At 47.6% G+C, this 21,044-nt stretch overlaps 1 protein-coding gene across 1 annotated transcript; it reads left to right on the forward strand.

Moving 5' to 3' along the window:
- Window positions 1–16,148: 16,148 nt before the first annotated feature.
- LOC121998421 lies at window positions 16,149–20,997 on the forward strand. Its single transcript, XM_042553353.1, has 7 exons — window positions 16,149–16,648; window positions 17,161–17,301; window positions 17,379–17,744; window positions 17,927–18,169; window positions 19,193–19,285; window positions 20,265–20,465; window positions 20,576–20,997. Exons 1-7 carry the CDS (start codon window positions 16,298–16,300, stop codon window positions 20,786–20,788), a joined length of 1,608 nt encoding a protein of 535 aa, XP_042409287.1. The 5' UTR covers window positions 16,149–16,297; the 3' UTR covers window positions 20,789–20,997.
- The last annotated feature ends 47 nt before the right edge of the window (window positions 20,998–21,044 follow it).

Raw genomic sequence — 21,044 nt, forward strand, 5'->3', positions numbered from 1 at the left:
GATAAATCTTACATTTCCTCGTACCCAGCGTACTTTTTTATACCTTTTTTTTTATCATTCATTTGCTCTTATTTAATGATATTAATTACCAGAGGAAGACTTCTTTATCTTGACTTCTGTGCATTAATGATAAATGAAGTGTTCTTCTTGGTCTTGGCTTCTTTATATGTAATGATGATAGACAAAGTTATCTTTTTTATTTTCTCTTTTCCTCCTACGTAGTGTCATTCTTGTGTCGGGCGGGCAGTTCGAGCAGCTCGTTTTCTTGTCGGACGGGTGGTCTAAGGGCTTATTTTTCTGTCAGCCGAAACAACTAACTACATGTTGTCCATTCGTCCGACCGACCCATGATGTCCATTTGTCTGACCGACCGAGTGATCCACTCGACCACTCCTTTCCTGACCGGGATAACCAAATAGTCACCTTTAGTCAAGACTCTTTCCGTAAGTCCTGACGTTGACCGCCTTGATTTTGACTGATACCATATCAATGGACCCGTGACAAATAGACTCCCCTTTATCGTCACATCACTTGTTAAAAAGGGACCAAATATATATATATATATATATTGTAACGACCCAGCCTCTCGACCTCTTGGCGATTCCTTAGGTGACCCAACTGATAACCCCTTATGTCATCGACCGACAGCCCTCGGCCGTGCTGTTACTCACTAGGACTTTCCACCCCTGGCCAGTGGATTTTTGCCTTCCTTAGGATTCGAATTCTAGACCTCCAGGCTGAGTACTAGAGTTTATGAATCTTGGTAGCCAAAAATCCACTGGCCAGGAGTGGGAAGTCCTAGTGAGTAACGGCACGACCGAGGGTCGTCGGTTGACGACATAAGGGGTCGCTAGTTGGGCCGTCCAAGGGACCGTCAGTTGGGTCGCCCAAGGGACCGAGGGGTCGGGTCATTACAATAAAAGGCGTCTTTTTATTGTAACGACCCGACCCCTCGACCCCTTGGGCGGCCCAACTGGTGATCCATTTGACGGCCCCTTGGCGGTCCCTTGGGCGGCCCAACTGGTGTTCAGCCTTCATCTGCTGACAGACAAGACATCTAACTACATATTTCGCGATGTCTTTCTTCATACTATTCCACTAGTAGAATGTCTCAAATCTCGATACATGCGAGTCCCGCCCCGAGTGGATCGTAAATCGAGAGTAGGGGTGAGCATTCAGTTAATTTGGTCCATAAATTAACCGAAAACCGATTTAGTGTTGGCTAACCGAATCAAATCAAAATTTTACTAAAATTAAATTAACCGAATTAGTTATTTCAATTAACACTGAATTAACTAAATTTGTTTAAAATAACAATAAAAAGGATTTATACAAAATTAATATCAAATTAATCGAATTAACCGAATGCTCACCCCTAATCGAGAGCGATGAGCCTCCTGAAGTAGCTCCTCCCTGACCGGGTGAGATTGAGGTATGCATAATCTACCTCGAAAGTATATAATACTCTCCTCATCTCGTGTGATCTCGGTCTGCTGCCCGAAAGCTATCTGGCTGCCAATGAACTATAAGTGTTGATCTCCGGTCTGAGCCTCTCATATCCTCGTCCTGATCGACGACTGAGCGAACATGGTAACTAATATACCTTGCTCTGTCCGTCCCTGCTCCTGAATGCCCAACTCGGAGAATCCCTGAACCAAGTCTGTGACTGAAGCTCGGAAGCAAGCCAAAGTCCCTTTGGACTTCCTGCTAAGTGGATCAGCAACCACATTAGTTTTCCTCGGGTGATAGCTAATGGTACAATCGTAATCCTTCAGAAACTCCATCCATCTCCTCTGTCGGAGATTAAGTTCTTTTTGAGTGAAAATATATTTGAGACTCTTATGATCTGTAAGAATCTCAAAGGTAATGTCGTACAAATGATGCCGCCAAATTTTCAAATCAAAGATAATGACAGCTAACTCCAAATCATGCACAGGGTAGTTTTTCTCATGCTCCTTCAACTGACGAGACGCATAGGAGACTACTTTGTCATGCTGCATTAGAACAACGCCCAAACCCTGAAGAGATGCATCAATGTACGAATCCAGTCCTCTCCATAGGGCAAAAACCAAACTGGAACCGACACTAATCTCCGCTTCAGCTCCTGGAAGTTGTTCTCGCAGGCTTCTACCCATGTGAACTTCAAATATAGATGTTTCCGTCGAAACATCTCTAGAAGTATGTGAAGGGGATGCACGTGATTCTCCTAGGATCAGAAATAGATTACAACATTGTCAACAAAGACAATGAAAATCGATCCAAACAACCTAGGAATACCGAAATCATCGAGTCCATAAAAACATCTAGGGCTTTGTAAGCTTAAATGGTAAAACCTAGAACTCATAATGGTCGTACAACAGGCACACTCAACTATAAGATCCCCGACAACAAATCTGAAATATGATCACTAGCTACAAATCACCAAAGAAATAGATCATGGAATGTGAGAGCAACACTCCATCACAAGAAATACTATATATGTGAGAGCAACGCTCTACCACCATCAATGCAACCTATATGGGAGCAGCACTCCTCTACAAGCAATCTACAATATGTGGGAGCAACGCTCACCACAACAATCCAAAACATGTGGGAGTAACACTCCACGACAAACAATCCATAATACCGTTGTAGTATTGGTAAGCCCAAATGACATTACCAAAAACTCATAATGGTCGGAAAGTGACCACCCTCATCTGGCAATCAACAATGGCATGATATGCTGACAAACAATTAATGCCAAGAATAATATCAAAGTCGATCATTTCCAGTACTAAAAGATCTACCGCAAGTATCATGTTGCCAAAGTCTAACGGACAACCTCTGACCTCTTGAGTGACGTTTAATGTATCACCGGACGGTAGGAAGATGGTCAGTCGTTGCAGTCTAAGAGTAGTTAGTCTACCTATGTCCCTTATAAAGGCACAGGAAATAAAAGAATGCGAGCTACCAGTATCTTTCAGCATATCAGCGGATAATGCATAAAGTAAAATCATACCGCGGAAAACGGATCCGTCGGCCGGCTGTGCATCCTCTCTGGTAACCGCATGAATATGTCCAGTCTCTGGCGGTGGTAGAGGTGGTAGTGTTGCCAAAGGCTGCGACGCTTGAGTCTGAGTTTGCCACTGTGACGGTGCCGGGCACTGAGCCAGAGATGGATAGGTAGACTGCGACTGATACTGGACCTGCGGCTGGGTGCTGATACTAGCCCTGAGTCAGATACTGTGGTCCCAGAATAAAGCTCTGTGGTACTATGAGGGCACCAGAGTGCTCATGTCCATCGTTGCCATATGCAGCTGCTGCCGAGGGCTCCTTGGGCGATCCCTTGGGCGGCCCAACTGACGACCTCTTATGTCGTCGACCGACGACCCTCGGCTGACCAGTGGATTTTTGCTTTCCCCAGGATTCGAACTCTAGATCTCTAAGTTAAGTACTAGAGTTTATAAATCCTGGTAACCAAGTGAGGCCTATATATATATATATATATATATATATATATATATATAATTGATATCCTGCGCGCTCTCACAGTGCGTGACTGTGCGCGCAGAGGATATCACAGGTTTTAAATTTTTTTTTTATTTTTGAATTAAAAAAAAAATAAAATATTTTTAAAAAGTTTTATTTCTAGGGTTCAGACTTTAGGTTATAGTATCAAAACTATTTTTTTTTTAGATTTTACCTCTAGGGTTCAGGCTTTAGGTTATAGTATCAAAATTATTTAGGGTTCAAAGTTTGGGTTATAATATCAAAGCTATTTTTTTTAGATTTTATTTCTAGGGTTTAGGCTTTGGGTTATAGTATCAAAACTATTTTTTTTTTTTAGATTTTACCTCTAGGTTCAGGTTTCCCAATTAAATTATAGTGTTTGGTTTAAAAAAAAATTAAAAAAAAAATAATTTAAGTATTTATTGAGTATTGTAATATATTGATAGTATATATTACTGTATTAAAAATTTATATAAAGAAATATTAATTTTTTTAATTTAAAATATTTTAAAAAATTTAAATAAAAACAATTATTTGATCTCCTGCGCGACGCGCACAGTTCCGTACTGTGCGTATCGCGCAGGAGATCAAAACTCATATATATATATATATATATATATATTGATCCTGTCCGAACCAGGGGTCAACGAACGCTGGGGACGTGGCGCTCCCTGCTGAATCCTCGAGTGCTCCGGCGAACCTGCAACAAAACCGAGACGGGAGGGGTGTCCCGGCGACGGCCCTCCGATGCTCAAGTCAGACGAGGGAATAGATGAAGGAAGTGGCTCAAAGATGAAGACTCGTGTACCTCCGGTTGAAGAAGTGGAGGCCTTATATAGACTTCTGAGGATGCTGATGTACATATACCGAGGCACACACACGTGTCCTCAACCCATACCCAGTATGGGCTTGTCAGAGGAGCTTGCCTGACTCCTTACTGCTACAGTACGAGCACGTCTTTGATGGGACAGTGAGCATGTCTTTGATGGGACAGTGAGCCCATGTCCTTGATGGGACAGTGAGCCCATGTCCTAGGATCCTGCATATCATCTGCTGTCAGAAGATGTTCCTATCCTTGCCTTTTCTTACTCCTCGTCAATCGTCCGACCGGTCGGCCGTTTCCTCGCGTCCGGCCGATCGGATGTTCTGATCCGCGCGGGAGCTTCCGGGTCATGTGCTCTGGATTGTTCGCAGCGTTGATGTTTTATTCCTTCGGCCGAGCAGGCCCTCTGCTCGGCCTTTCCTACTGTTCATCATGAGCGTCGGAACCCCGCCTCCGGCGGGGTATATTGCTTCCGCTCGGAAGCCTCAGCTGGTCGTCGCCCTCCTTATCCGCTCGGCCAAGGCCTTTGGCCCTCCTCGCGGCGTTGACTCTGCTAAATGGGGTCCCCCATTCTTACTGCTGGATCACTTGCCTCCTCTTCAAGTCTAGTCGAAGGAGGCAGTGAGTCCGACTGACTGGACTATGTGTCCGAACGGGCGGTCGTCATCTTACCGCCGCTTATGATATACCTAGAGCCGTTCGGCCCTCATAACTCATCATCCGCTCGGCTCTTCGTTCTGAATATCTTGGCCTCCAGCGTGGATGTTTGCTTGTCTAAATCTTCTCGAAAATCGCGCAAATCTTTTCCATTAAGTCGAAGCATGCGCGGTATGGGCGCATTAATTGCGCCTGGTGACAGAGTGCCACGTGGCTCTTCTCGCGTGGCGGTGATGATCCGTACGATGGGACGCGATTAGTTTGAAATGGACGGTTAGATGATAACCTCGTCTCTCGTGACCTGCATCCGACGGACGAGGTTGATCAGCCTCGTTCGCATAAAGCCTTCGTCTCCACCCTTACGCCGCATTTCTCTGTTTCATCGCTCGTCCTCCGTCGAAGGTGCCCGCGGCTGCTTCATTCCGGTTGTCCTAGCTTTCGCCTCTTGGTGGTTTTCGGCTTTCTGGTGATCTTCTCCGTTCACCTTTCCTCAGTAAGCTTCTCCCTTCCTTTCGTTCGGCCTTTCCTTTTCGCGTGGAACTCCTTTCGTTCCCCTGCTTGCAAACTCTTGTCTGTCCTCCGTTTCCGAGTTTCCTTCGGCTTCCTTCTTTCTTTTTCTTGATACTTCAGTCATGGCAAGTACTTCCGTACCCACTGTGGATGTTCATGGCCCTTGGTATATGACCATGGAGAGTCGGTTTGATGAAGAGGGTGCTCGGCGTCTTGTTCGGACGTATGGGATCCCTGATGACCATGAAATAATTATAGCCGACCCGGCCGATCGGCCCCATAACCCGCCGATCGGTACCATTTGCTTTTTTCTGGACCAATTTCATGGCGGCCTTAGATTTCCGACCCATCCCTTTATTTTGGAGGTTTGTAATTATTTCCGCATCCCGCTCGGCCAACTTGTGCCGAACTCCTTTAGGTTGCTGAGCGGGATGGTTGTCCTCTTTAAGCTGCACAGTATCCCACTTGACCCCAAAATATTCCACTTCTTCTTCTACCCCAAACAATCCGAGCTGGGCACTTTCATTTTCCAAAGTAGAATAGGCTTTAAATTTTTTGATAATATGCCAACTTCCAACAAGCACTGGAAGGAGTTTTTCTTCTATATCCGACTTCCCGAGCGGCCAGCATTCAGAACCAAATGGCAGACCGCTGTGCCGACCCAGCCGGAGCTCGGCAAATTCAGAAGCAATCCGGCCTACCTTCATGCGGCGAACTGGTTGTACAAAATCGACCAGTTGCTTCTCAAGGGGGTGTTATACATTTTCGGATTATCTCCCGTTCGGGCAAATCTCCCCTACCGCATGAGTAAGGACTTTTTACTCTCTTCACCTTTTTTGTCTAACTGATTTTAATTTCTTCCATTGCAGCTGAAGTCATGTGGCGCTCCAAGGCCACCGATCATCTGAAGTTGAAGGCCGTGGAAATTGAGGCGGCGACTAAAAAAGAACTCGCCGAGCGGGGTATTATTCCCAGTCGCCCGGCAGCTACCGGAGAGGGGGGGACGCAGTCCGCTCCTGAAACAGAAGTTACCCCATCCGCTTCAACAGAAGTTGAGGCGGACCCTGTTTCCTCTGCCCCAGCCGAGCTGGGGGTCCCCCAGGTCGGGGATCCCCCACTGGAAGTTCGGAGAAAACGTCAAAGAGACTCCAGCCTTCCGCCGACCCAAGAGGGCGGACCACAGGAGCCGATCGGGGTAGCTTCGCCAGATCGCACGCCATCGCATATCGGGACTCCAGCGGCCTCGCCCACCACACAGCCCTCTGGTTCTCCTCCACGAACTCGCCGTCGCTTACGACGGTTGGGCGAAACCTCTACCATAGGGGAGTCCTCGGGCAAGGCGAGTGCGGCCGAGGAAATGCCGTCCGGCCACCCGACCATCAAGACTACCCTCCGATTTCCATCGGAGGAATATTTGCTGTCCGCCAATCGGCCATCAAGCCCCGTACATGAAATAACCCTGACGGGTCCGCTCGCCAAGCTCTTCGAGGATGCCCAGATTCAAGTGGCCCTCATGACGCCTAAGCAGCTCGGCGATAACAACATGCAGCAGGCCACTCAGGTGAATTCATTTTTCTTTCTGTGCCATGCTACTGTCCGGTTCCTCATTTTATTATTTTCCTTACAGCGCTGGGCTGAGCAAATCGCCACTAGCCATCGGCTAGCCGAGCTGGAGGATCTCCTGGAGAAACTCCAAGTGTCGGGGGGTCCATCGGCCGAGCGGGAGAAACAAGCCCGCGAGGCCGAACAGAAGAAGGCCGCCGACCTGTCTACAGAGGTGGCTCGGCTAGAGGGCCAAATCAAGAAGCGCGAAGCGGATGCCAAACGCGCTACTGCCCGGAAGAAGCGAGCGATAGCTGATCTGGACAAGATGAAAGTAGATGTCCGTGCGCTAGATCAGCGATCCAAGGATCTGGAGGCCCAGCTGAACGCCGTTCGGCAGAACGCACAAAGGCTGAAATGGACTTGAAGGCAGTCCAAGATTCCTTAACTGCTTCCCGGGCGGTACTCAGAAAATATAAGGAGGGAGAGCCGAGCCGCCTAGTAGCAGCGCGCCAAGACTACCTCCGCTCGGAACGATTCGGCGCAAAATTCGGCGGCAACGTCTCATCAACCTTCGCCGAGGCGGTCAAGGTCACCGTGGCGTACTTGAAGAAGGGTGGCCACCTTCCTGCGGGAATGCACATTCCCGCCTCCGACCTGGCGGCCATGATTGACGATATCCCGGATGCCTTTTTCAATTTTGAGGACCCGGAGTGAGGCGAGTTCTTCCAAGTACTTACTGTATTTCATCCGCTCGGCGGATGTAAAATTTTTGTACGTGCCGTTCGGCCTAATTGTATTCCTTTGCTTCCATTTTTGTCGGTCCTTTATTGCCCTCTTCTGTCTGTTTGGTGCTCATTTGTAGAGTCAGTTAAGCTATACGTGTCTCCCACTAGACAACCGATCAGGTTAATCAATTAACTCGTTTTCCTCGAAATCGTTTAGCGCTTGGCTATACTGTTTGCATTCAGTGAATGCGAAGTATTAACAAACCGACGGCCGATCGGACTTAAACAATTTAGTTTTTGCGAATGCTCGTTGCGCGGATGTTTATAGACAATCGGCGCGGTTCTCGATTTTTAACGACGGAGCTCGTCGGTCTTCCGCTCGGGGATTTATAGACGCCGGCTCGTCTCTCGATATTTAACGTCGGTGCTCGACGGCGCGGATATTTATAGCCGGTCGGCGCGGCTCTCGATTTTTAACGACGGGGCTCGTCGATCTTCCGCTCGGGGGGTTTATAGACGCCGGCTCGTCTCTCGATCTTTAACGACGGAGCTCGTCGGCGCGGATATTTATAGCCGGTCGGCGCGGCTCTCGATGTTTAACGACGGGGCTCGTCGGTCTCCCGCTCGGAGGGTTTATAGACGCCGGCTCGTCTCTCGATCTTTAACGACGGAGCTCGTCGGCGCGGATATTTATAGCCGGTCGGCGCGGCTCTACGGTTTAACGACTGGGCTCGTCGGTCTCCGCTCGGAGGGTTTATAGGCCCCGGCTCGTCTCTCGATCGGCGGAGCTCGTCGGCGCGGATATTTATAGCCGGTCGGTGCGGCTCTCGATGTTTAACGGCGGGCTCGTCGGTCTCTTCGGAGGGTTTATAGGCCGGCTCGTCTCGATATTTAACGACGGAGCTCGTCGCGGATATTTATAGTCGGTCGGCGCGACTCGATGTTTAACGAGGGCTCGTCGGTCTCCCTTCGGAGGGTTTATAGGCCGGCGCGGCTCTTGATCTTTAACGACGGTGCTCATCGGCGCGGATATTTATAGCCGGTCGGCGCGTCTCTCGATGTTTAACGACAGGGCTCGTCGGTCTCCCGCTCGGAGGGTTTATAGACGCCGGCTCGTCTCTCGATCTTTAACGACGGAGCTCGTCGGCGCGGATATTTATAGCCGGTCGGCGCGGCTCTCGATGTTTAACGACGGGGCTCGTCGGTCTCCCGCTCGGAGGGTTTATAGACGCCGGCTCGTCTCTCGATATTTAACGACGGAGCTCGTCGGCGCGGATATTTATAGCCGGTCGGCGCGGCTCTCGATGTTTAACGACGGGGCTCGTCGGTCTCCCGCTCGGAGGGTTTATAGACGCCGGCTCGTCTCTCGATCTTTAACGACGGAGCTCGTCGGCGCGGATATTTATAGCCGGTCGGCGCGGCTCTCGATGTTTAACGACGGGGCTCGTCGATCTTCCGCTCGGGGATTTATAGACGCCGGCTCGTCTCTCGATATTGCTCGTCGGCGCGGATATTTATAGCCGGTCGGCGCGGCTCTCGATGTTTAACGACGGGGCTCGTCGGTCTCCCGCTCGGAGGGTTTATAGACGCCGGCTCGTCTCTCGATCTTTAACGACGGAGCTCGTCGGCGCGGATATTTATAGCCGGTCGGCGCGGCTCTACGGTTTAACGTCTGGGCTAGACGGCCTTCAAGGCTAACTCCTTACCAGGTCGAGCGACCTTGGCCTTCATAACTCATCTCGTGCTTGAACTATTTTTATGCTCGGCCGAACAGCACGGGTCATACGCCCTTTCCTCCCAGCTTGGAGAACGTACTCCTGGCCGAACGACTCAGGGTTTGCTTTGTCGAGCACCTTGGCTCGACCAATATACCTCCGTCTGAACGGCGCGGGGCCTTCGTTCATCGATGACAGTGCCATATATTTGTTCTCTTGATTCTTCATTTCTGCATTTCCAGTATTCGGTCGAAAAAAGTACACAGGATGATTTACAGTGGTACACCTTTCATCCCGCCTGATAAGGCTGGAGGTGGTTCGTGCTCCACGGCCTATCCAACTGCCGACCGTCTTCATCCTCCAAATAATACGCACCCGAGTGGAGTTTTTCGGTGATTTTGAAGGGACCTGCCCACGGAGCTTCAAGCTTGTCGATGTCGCCGACCGGTTTGACTTTTTTCCAGACAAGGTCGCCGACCTGGAATGATCGGGGAATGACGCGGCGGTTGTAGTTTTGCTTCATTCGTTGACGGTATGCCATCAGCCGAACGGATGCCTTGGCTCGCTCCTCGTCAATCAAATCCAGCTCCATGTTCCTCCGATCGGCGTTGCCTTCATCGTACAATTGGACCCGGACGGACTCGACGCCGACTTCAACTGGAATGACTGCTTCGCCGCCGTACACCAGATGAAAAGGTGTGACGCCCGTTGCTTCCTTAGGAGTCGTCCGGATGGCCCATAAAACGCCCGGCACTTCATCCGGCCAACTCCCCCCCACGTGGTCGAGCCGAGTGCGTAGAATACGGAGAATTTCCCGGTTGGCTACTTCGGCTTGACCGTTGCTTTGGGGGTATGCCACGGACGTGAAGTGTTGCTCGATGCCGTAGCTTTTGCACCAATCTTCTAGCACCTTCCCTGTGAATTGCCGCCCATTGTCGGAAACCAACCGGCGAGGGATACCGAACCTACAGATGATGTGTTGCCAGATGAATTTTTTGACCATCTGCTCGGTGATCCTGGCTAGTGGCTCGGCCTCCACCCACTTGGAAAAATAATCGACCGCCACCAGCAAAAATTTCCTTTGCCCGGTCGCCATCGGGAATGGACCCACAATATCCATTCCCCATTGATCGAACGGACATGAAACGGCTGATGTCTTCATCTCCTCTGCCGGTCGGTGCGAGAAGTTGTGATACTTCTGGCATGAGAGGCACGTAGATACTGTCCGAGCGGCGTCCATTTGTAAGGTTGGCCAAAAATATCCAGCTAGCAAAATCTTCTTGGCTAGTGATCGTCCGCCCGGATGTCCTCCACACGATCCTTGATGTACCTCTTGGAGGATGTAAGCCGAGTCTTCCGAGCTCACACACTTCAAAAGCGGGCGAGAGAAAGCCTTCTTGTAGAGCTGATCGCCGATGAGTGTGAACTGACCGGCCCTCCTCCTGAGCAGCTGGGCTTCTTCCCGATCGGCAGAAGTGGTGCCCGAGCGCAAAAACTCTATGATGGGTGTCCTCCAGTCGTCCGGAAATCTGAGGCCTTCCATCCGGTCAACATGTGCCACCAAAGATACTTGTTCAATTGGCTTCGGGCTAATGACCGGCGTCATAGAACTTGCTAGTTTGGCCAACTCATCGGCTGCCTGGTTCTCCGTTCGGGGAATCTTCTGGATAAGAACCTCGCGGAAATTAGCTTTGAGTTTTTCAAAGGCCTCAGCATAGAGTTTAAGCCGAGCGCTGTTGATTTCAAAGGTGCCAGATAGTTGCTGAGCGGCCAACTGTGAATTTGAATAAAGTGTCACCCGACCGGCTCCCACATGTCGTGCTGCCTGTAATCCGGCTATGAGGGTCTCATACTCTGCTTCATTGTTGGTAGCTTTATAATCCAGCCGGACGGATAAGTGCATCTTTTCTTCTTGAGGCGAGAGCAGCAATATTCCAATCCCACTTCCGAGCCGAGTGGAAGACCCATCCACATATATTCTCCACAGAGCTTCCGGCTCTGGCTTTTGCACTTCGGTCACAAAGTCAGCCAAGGATTGCGCTTTGATCGCCGAGCGAGGCTGGTATTGGATGTCAAATTCACTTAGTTCTGTCGTCCATTTGATGAGCCGTCCGGACGCTTCTGGATTTAACAGCACCCTTCCTAGCGGGCTGTTCGTCCGGACAATGATGGTGTGAGCCAAGAAATATGGTCGAAGACGCCGAGCGGCTAGAACTAAAGCAAAGGCCAACTTCTCGAGCCCGGTGTAACGAGATTCAGCATCTTTTAAAATATGGCTCAAAAAATACACCGGCTGCTCTTCGCCGCTCGCCCTCACAAGTGCTGAGCCTACAGCATGCTCAGTTGACGACAGATAAATATAAAGTGACTCACCCCCGATCGGCTTAGCAAGTATAGGCAGAGAATTAAGATATGTCTTCAATTCTTCGAATGCTCGGTCACATTCTTCATCCCACTGGAACTTAGTAGCCTTGCGCAGGATCTTGAAGAATGGTAGGCTCCGGTCGGCGGTTTTGGAGATGAATCTGGACAAAGCAGTTATCCGACCGGTCAACCGCTGCACTTCCCTTGTATTTCTTGGAGGCGGCATGTCTTGCAGAGCTTTCACCTTGCTGGGATTGGCTTCGATTCCCCTCTCGGTCACTATGTATCCCAAGAAACGCCCTCCTTTTGCTCCGAACAGACACTTTTGGGGATTTAGCTTGACTCCATATTTGCGAAGCGTTCGGAAGGTTTCTTCCATGTCCTTGAAGAGATCGGCCGCTCGGGCGGACTTGATAAGAATGTCGTCCACATAAACTTCCAGATTCCGCCCGATCTGCTCCTTGAACACTTTATTCATCAAGCGTTGATAGGTGGCCCCGGCATTCTTCAATCCGAACGGCATCACATTGTAGCAATATGTGCCGTCGGCCGTTACGAAGCTTACTTTTTCTTGATCTTCCCGGGCGAGCGGCACTTGATGATAGCCTTGGTAGGCGTCAAGCATACAAATTAATTCGCAGCCGGCCGTAGAATCCACCAGCTGATCTATCCGGGGCAGGGGATAAAAATCTTTGGGGCATGCTTTGTTTAAGTCCCGAAAGTCGATACAGACTCTCCACTTGCCGCCCGGCTTGGAGACTAATACTACATTAGCCAGCTAGCCCGGGAACTGCACTTCGCGTATATGGCCGGCCTCCAGAAGTTTCTCTACTTCCGCCCGGATGATTGCATTCTGCTCGGCACTGAAATCCCTTTTCCTCTGCTTCACTGGACGAGCGTCCGGTCGGACATGCAACTCATGCTGCGCTATGCTTGGGGAAATTCCGGGCAACTCATGTGTCGACCAGACGAAGACATCATGATTTCGTTGGAGGCATTGGATCAGCTCCTCCTTCTGCTCCTCCTCCAGATCAGAGGCAATAAAAGTCGTGTTCTCCGATCGGGTCGAATGGATCTGAACTTCCTCCTTTTCATCATAAATTAAAGCAGGAGGTTTCTCGGTTATGGCGTGCACCTCGATCCGGGGCGCCTTCCGAGCAGAAGCCTGTTCTGCGCCTTCCGCTCGGATCATCTCTATATAGCACCGCCGAGCTGCTAGCTGATCTCCACGTACTTCTCCTACTCTATCCTCTACGGGGAATTTGATCTTCTGGTGGAAGGTGGAGACAACCGCCCGGAACTCGCTGAGCGCCGGTCGTCCCAAAATGACGTTATATGATGAGGGAGAGTCCACCACCACGAAGTTTGCTGTTCGTGTCCTCCTGAGCGGCTCTTCTCCCAGTGAGATAGCCAGCCGTATTTGTCCGACCGGCTGCACTTCGTTACCAGTGAACCCGTAGAGCGGCGTTATCATGGGCAGCAGCTCGGCTCGATCAATTTGCAGCTGATCGAACGCCTTCTTGAATATAATGTTGACCGAGCTCCCTGTGTCAACAAATATGCGATGAATAGTGTAATTTGCTATTACCGCTTTGATGAGCAGAGCGTCGTCGTGGGGCACTTCTACTCCTTCTAAGTCTCCGGGCCCGAAAGTGATTTCCGGTCCACTTGCCCGCTCTTGGCTACAACCGACTGCGTGGATCTGTAGCTGCCGGACGCCCGCCTTTCTGGCTCGGTTGGAGTCTCCTCCGGTCGGCCCACCAGCAATAACGTTGATCTCGCCTCGGGCAATATTGCTTCTATTCTCCTCTTCCCGAGCGGACGGTCGGGACCGTTCTCTGGACGCCCGTCGATTCTCCTGTCTTGGAGATCGGTGCCGATCGGGCGTCTGTTGATGTCGCCTCTCGGGGCGGGTCCGGTCGGCTTCATGGGTCCTTTGTCTCCTGTCGATGGGAGGAGACCGCCGTTCGGCACTCCTGGGGACGGGATTAGCCACGAAGGGAAGACTTCGACAATCCCTCGTGTTGTGCGTATCCGTCCGGTGGAAGGAGCAGAACATAGGGGTCCATCTCTTCTTTGGCTTGGGCCGAGCGGCAGCTACCTCTTGTACGTGTGATCTGGCATGGGGGGATCGGATTGCTTCAGCCCTCGGTCCTCTTGGCGGTTGATGAGCGGCCAAGGGTCTCCGCTCGGCAGGAGGAGCCCGTTCGGTTGGTGTTTCTTTCTTCCTGGCTGCCTGCGCTTCCTCCACGTTGATATATTCATTGGCCCGGTGCAACATATGATCATAATCTTGGGGCGGCTTTCGGATGAGCGACCGGAAGAAGTCCCCGTCCACAAGGCCTTGCGTGAAGGCATTCATCATCGTCTCCGATGTGGCCGTTGGAATATCCATCGCCACTTGGTTGAATCGCTGGATGTAAGCTCGAAGCGATTCTCTCGGCTCTTGCTTGATGGCGAACAAGCTGACACTTGTCTTTTGATAACGCCGACTGCTGGCGAAGTGGTGGAGGAAGGCTGTTCGGAAGTCCTTGAAGCTAGTGATGGATCCGTCCGACAGCCTCCGAAACCACCGTTGAGCCGATCCCGAGAGAGTTGTAAGAAAGACTCGGCACTTTACTCCATCTGTATATTGATGGAGCGTAGCTGTGTTATCGAACTTACCCAGATGATCATCCGGGTCTGTTGTTCCATTGTACTCGCCGATCGCCGGGGGCGCGTAATGTTTAGGCAGAGGGTCTCGTAGAATAGCCTCCGAAAATTGGCGATTAATCCGCTCGGGAGATAAGTCCGCTCGGGGAGCTTTCCCCTTTCTGGCGTCTCGTCTAGGCATTTCGTCGGAAGAAGATCCTCTATCTCTCCGAGCTGGTACGGCTTCAGGGGTGCGGAATAAGGCCCGATGGAATGCAACGGTGGCTTGAGGTGCTTCCGCTCGGCCACCCGATGCAGATGTTGCTTGTTGCTCCGGCCGCTCGGCGGCTACTTTCTGTTTTAGCTCCATAAGTTTGGCGGCCCTCATCTCGACCAGAGCGTCGAGTTCTTCCGTCGAAAGCGTCACCGTGTGTTGTCGTCCAGCCTCGTCCATTGTTCCCTTTCGGATGCAGGTGCGTTCCCACAGACGGCGCCAAATTGATCCTGTCCGAACCAGGGGTCAACGAACGCTGGGGACGTGGCGCTCCCTGCTGAATCCTCGAGTGCTCCGGCGAACCTGCAACAAAACCGAGCCGGGAGGGGTGTCCCGGCGACGGCCCTCCGACGCTCAAGTCAGACGAGGGAATAGATGAAGGAAGTGGCTCAAAGATGAAGACTCGTGTACCTCCGGTTGAAGAAGTGGAGGCCTTATATAGACTTCTGAGGAGGCTGATGTACATATACCGAGGCACACACACGTGTCCTCAACCCATACCCAGTATGGGCTTGTCAGAGGAGCTTGCCTGACTCCTTACTGCTACAGTACGAGCACGTCTTTGATGGGACAGTGAGCATGTCTTTGATGGGACAGTGAGCCCATGTCCTTGATGGGACAGTGAGCCCATGTCCTAGGATCCTGCATATCATCTGCTGTCAGAAGATGTTCCTATCCTTGCCTTTTCTTACTCCCCGTCAATCGTCCGACCGGTCGGCCGTTTCCTCGCGTCCGGCCGATCGGATGTTCTGATCCGCGCTGGAGCTTCCGGGTCATGTGCTCTGGATTGTTCGCAGCATTGATGTTTTATTCCTTCGGCCGAGCAGGCCCTCTGCTCGGCCTTTCCTACTGTTCATCATGAGCGTCGGAACCCCGCCTCCGGCGGGGTATATTGCTTCCGCTCGGAAGCCTCAGCTGGTCGTCGCCCTCCTTATCCGCTCGGCCAAGGCCTTTGGCCCTCCTCGCGGCGTTGACTCTGCTAAATGGGGTCCCCCATTCTTACTGCCGGATCATATATATATATATATATATATATATATATATATATATAGTAATAAAATTAACATTATTGTAATAAAAAAATTAATTACGTTTACCTCAAAAATTAACATCATTACGATGCTGCATAAAGTGATATAAATTTTTAAAATATTACCAGAGAGGTAAATTGGAAAACAAATACACCCTTCCAAAAATTTAAAAATTAGTGTTTTAGCGTAAAAAAGAGAGTTTATCATTCAACTTTGCTATTTTTTAAACCATGATATTTAATTTTTATAAAAAACTTGATATAAAGAATCTTGAAAAAATAGATTGATAAATAACTAATTTTTGAAAAAAATTTAAAAACTAATAAAAAATAACTCTCTTTTTTTTCTCGTTGACTAAACATTGCAGCTTCTTTCACTTCTCCACGGCGTCCACGCTGAATGAAATTTACGGATCGGAGGGTCTTCGATTTTTGTGGCAGTCAAACATACCATCGAAAATTTCTGAGGCGCTATCGAAAGGGGGAGAAGGGAGGAGGAGAAGATCCTGAATCGGAAGGGAACTTTTCCATGCCATGGTGGCGGTCGTCTTTTCCCCCCTGTCGTCGCTTTGGCCGCTCCTATGGCTAGGGTTCGCGTTAGCATTCGGGTTGGGCGGCTCGCCGGCGGCCACCTTCAAGGTCCCCTTCCGCGTCGGCGACGTGCTTCCGATCCTCCCCCACCAAATATCCTGGCCGGTTATGAATAACCTGCACAGCGCCGTCGACCTCCTACCGTCCTATGTCGGATCCGTCGTCCCCGATGCTGCGGCCGTCGGCTGGAAAGGCGCCTGCTTCTTTGAGAACGAGGCGCGACTTGAATTCATCGAGCATGGGGAAGGCAGTGACAATGAGAGCAGCAACAGCGGCGCAATTCTACGTCTCAAGGCAAATTCCCATATATATTTATATATATAATTTAAAAGCAGATTTTTTGGTAGACAAATTGATCTATGTTGCCAATATTTTAGCGCCTGTTCATCTTAAATCCTTTGGTTATTTGATTTTGTTCGGCTTAGTTTAGAGTCCTTTCCTATCATTTTATGTTTCCGTGTGAGAGATTAATAAACTATTATGTTGATTTGTTCTCCAACTTGTTTTAGCTTTCCTTAACTAGCTGTAGGATCTACTTGAGTTGATAGTTATCAGTTACCTAAAGAAAGCGTGCAGCGTTTTTGTCCTGCATTTCTTTAAGAGCTTAAAAATGATTATATGTGTGCTACTGGCACAAACTTAATTGTTTCTGAATTGACAGAAATTGCACTGCAAACATATAAATCCTCAAATAACTTACAATCTGACATCGCCTTAATTATTTTGTTTTACTACACATTACATTGATGATTATTTTTTGAGTAGTGGTTCGAGTCGGTGTTAATTTTTTGTCTTTTCTCTGGCAGACCGATGCAGCACATAGCTGGACATGTATGGATCTCTATGTATTCGCAACACCATACAGGATAACGTGGGATTATTATTTCTCAGCACGGGAACACACACTAATGATAAAGTCATGGGAAGATGCAGCAGAAATGGAATATGTAAATTTTGATGGATCTTTTCTACTTTCATCAGTTCATGAGAGTAGTTGAAATTGATATCTGATAATACTCTTCAGGTTAAACAACATGGTATATCTGTATTTCTCATGCCCTCCGGAATGCTTGGGACTTTGCTATCTTTGGTTGATGTTTTGCCTCTCTTTTCCAACACTGGCTGGGGCCAGAATGCTAATTTAGCATTCTTGGAGAAACATATGGATGCCACCTTTGAGCAACGTTCTCAACCTCATCAGGCTACAATTCGAGTAGAGGATATCCATTCAGGTGATTTCCTAGCAGTTTCAAAGATCCGCGGTCGCTGGGGAGGTTTTGAGACATTAGAAAAATGGGTGACTGGTGCATTCGCTGGGCATACAGCAGTTTGCTTAAAGGATGAAGTGGGTAATCTCTGGGTTGGAGAATCTGGACATGAGAATGAGAAGGTACTTGAGAGATTATAAATGTCCAACTTTAACCTTATATCATTACTTTTGAGCTTTATGGATATATTGGAAGTCCATTAATTAATATGTCTTGAACTGCTATTTGATTAACATGATCTCTTTTCCAATGGGTAGTGACATGTAAACTTTTGCCTAATTCTCTGACTATGGTTTCCTGACAGGGAGAGGAGATTATTGTGGTGATTCCATGGGATGAGTGGTGGGACTTGGCACTGAAGGATAATTCTAACCCTCAAATAGCGTTGCTGCCTTTGCATCCAGACTTGCGTGCAAAATTCAATGAAACAGCAGCATGGGCTTATGCTAGGGGCATGTCCGGAAAACCCTATGGGTATCACAACATGATATTTAGCTGGATCGATACCATATCTGATAATTATCCACCTCCCCTTGATGCTAATTTGGTATGAGTGTAATAAGGATTCTTTAAATTTCAAACTTTGGTACCTTTATAATTGTTGATTTTATCTATTAATTCATCATAATTTTTTTTTCGTTCAGTAGATTCTGGATATGTGTTTACTGTGCATTTTTTTGGTTATAGTTTAGCAGGTATATGTCAGCTTCTACATCGCTGCGATACAATCTTTTGTGTTTAATATTCACATACTAAAGATGTGGAAGTCTTATTCTTTTGGATTATGCCTTTAGATTTACTATATACGAACTGTTAATTTACTCAGATTAATTTTGCTCTATTTCCATCACTTTGAATCCCTTCCCCCATTACCGCTACATCTAGGACAGTTGTTAGAAGCTAGGATCAAATGCCCTTGTGACTTTTTTACTGCAACATAGATCATATATGACAAAATTATGTATAACCTATGAGAATTATGCACAGTTCTGTTGAATAGGAGTTTTGTTGGTTAATGAGGGAAGTGCAGTCCTAAAATAGATTAGAATAGTTTTGTTATTATGCGACAAAAATAGGATGGGGTTTATTTAAGGAGTTAAGGATGTCAGAAAGTTTATTGTCATTTTATAATTAATCCTTCAAGCTTGTCCAATTGAGCCAAGGTTTCAATTAGTGATCAATTCTTGAAACTGATTGGTGACTGGAAAGCTACCGATTGATGGACCAACAGGTGATAGGTGTTGATATCTGTTAGAAGACAGAAAAGGGAGCTTATTTTCAAAGGAGGGGGAGCAAGTGTCGTAATGGACAAAGGAGAGAGAGAAGTGGGAAAAGACAAAAAAAGGAGGGAAAGATGGTAAACAAAAACAATAAATTGTTTATTGAGTGGATGGACAGGTATAACTTGGTTAGAGTACAAACAATCGGCAGGGCAGTTATGTACCATGCAACCACCTTGTAGAGTTTGTCTTGATGCTTAGTTTATTTGTCTTTATTTTCTTTGCTAATAGGGTTAATTAGGAACTTTTATTGTTCATCTAAATATTTTCTGCAATTGTTTGTTCCCCAGGTAATGTCCGTTATGTCCATGTGGACTAGGTTGCAACCTGCTTATGCTGCTAATATGTGGAATGAAGCCCTCAACAAGCGACTTGGGACAGAGGTACTTGAACTAGATCATTGAAATATTTCTAGTTATATGTTTAGATATTAGATTTCGGTGGAATGTCAGCTAGTTTGTAACTATCTTGAGTAACAAGTCAGGATGGGATATTTGCCTCAAGGTTTTCTTGCCTATGCAAGTATGCATAGTTGGCTGGATATAGTAAAAATACTATTTCCCATTTGCTCTTATTAAAATGATTTTCATTATGCAATTTTGGTTAATTAAAAAGTTCTATACAAAATCTCAGATGCTACTAAAACTCTAAATTCCTCTTGCTTCTGCTGTTCTCGAGTAGTTATTCCAGCTACCCTAAACAATCTAGAAGCTCCCGCCATACGGGGTCCCGGGGAAGGATCCATTGTACGCAACCTTACCTTATTTTTTGCAAGAGGTTGTTTCCAAGTTTCGAACTCGTGACCTTTTGGTCACATGGCAATAACTTTACTGTTGCGCCAAGCTCCCCTTCAAAGTATGCCAAAAATATGAAATATGAATTTTGTCATTTCTAACAGATAAAACTTTTCGATAAGTGATTGTCTGATGCTAGAAAATATTTTGTGGATATTTTTTCTGTCTCAAATGAAGATGGATATTGAGAAAAATTAAACATCTTGCATGTTTTGAGATGGGAAATATCCTTTTATCAGTATATGAATGAATAGATAGGAATCCCTTGTAAATTAATGAAGTAAGGTTAGTAGGTAAAGGTTGACATAGTAGACAGATGATGCTGATTTGCCTCAGGATCTCTTTTCAATAAAGGTCATGTGCTTGATCTACGGATGTGATAAGTACCTTGGTACATGGAAATTTGAGGTCATCTTTAAAATGATCCACTTCCAAAAAAATGGATGCAATTGAAACACAATATTTGTCATAGTTGTCAATTTTTGTTATTGAGAATGCCATTAACCTTTGATGATAGAAACAAATGTCTTAATCTTGTTCAAGTAACTAACAAGGTTTTGCTTGTCAGGGGTTGGAGTTCCACGATATTATCGTTGAAACTGAACGGCGTGGAATGACCTTCGATCAGTTGCTCACCATGCCCGAACAAGACGACTGGGTTTACAGTGATGGAAAATCTACAACTTGTGTCGCTTTTATTCTGGAAATGTACAAGGAGGCTGGAATATTTGGCCCTCTAGCCAACTCCATACAAGTTACTGAATTCACTGTAAGTACAATTTTATCCACCATGGCACTCTGTCACTACCAAGTTTTTTACTTAACATATTAGATGTTTCTTCACCGCGCTCTTACCCTACACTCCTCTCCTTTCTCCAGATTCGCGATGCTTACATGCTTAACATATATGAGAACAACCAGACGCGATTACCAAGCTGGTGCAATTCACAGGAGGAAAAGCTTCCTTTCTGCCAGATACTAGGGGATTACAGAATGGAGCTGCCTGAATACAACACTATTGACCCTTACGCGAATATGAACGAAAACTGCCCCTCCTTGCCTCCAACTTACATTCGACCCTCAAGTTGTTGATTTGATGTTTGCTCATATCACCAATAATGGTTGCATCCAGTCTCTGAAGTGAATGGTGAATTTCACTGGGCGAAGAAGAGGTCATTAGTACACCATTCTGTATATTTAGAACTGCAGGTTCCATGTATTTATTGAGATTTTCAACAATGGAGATGAACCTTTGTAGCAAGATTTCAAATCTTTAAATTGCTTGAAAATCGATTCTAATATTTCTGAGCAGGTATACAAAATTTAGAGTCACATGCATTTTCCTCTC

Source organism: Zingiber officinale, chromosome 6A, assembly GCF_018446385.1.
Source record: "Zingiber officinale cultivar Zhangliang chromosome 6A, Zo_v1.1, whole genome shotgun sequence".
Taxonomy (NCBI): domain Eukaryota; kingdom Viridiplantae; phylum Streptophyta; class Magnoliopsida; order Zingiberales; family Zingiberaceae; genus Zingiber; species Zingiber officinale.

What these genes read in the sequence shown, in the direction of transcription:
- LOC121998421 (XM_042553353.1), top strand. Translation starts at nt 16,298, where the DNA reads ATGGTGGCGGTCGTCTTTTCCCCCCTGTCGTCGCTTTGGCCGCTCCTA. An exon ending in ATGCAGCAGAAATGGAATAT is followed by an intron (nt 17,302 to 17,378) that starts GTAAATTTTGAT and finishes AATACTCTTCAG; the next exon opens with GTTAAACAACATGGTATATC. An exon ending in CTGGACATGAGAATGAGAAG is followed by an intron (nt 17,745 to 17,926) that starts GTACTTGAGAGA and finishes GTTTCCTGACAG; the next exon opens with GGAGAGGAGATTATTGTGGT.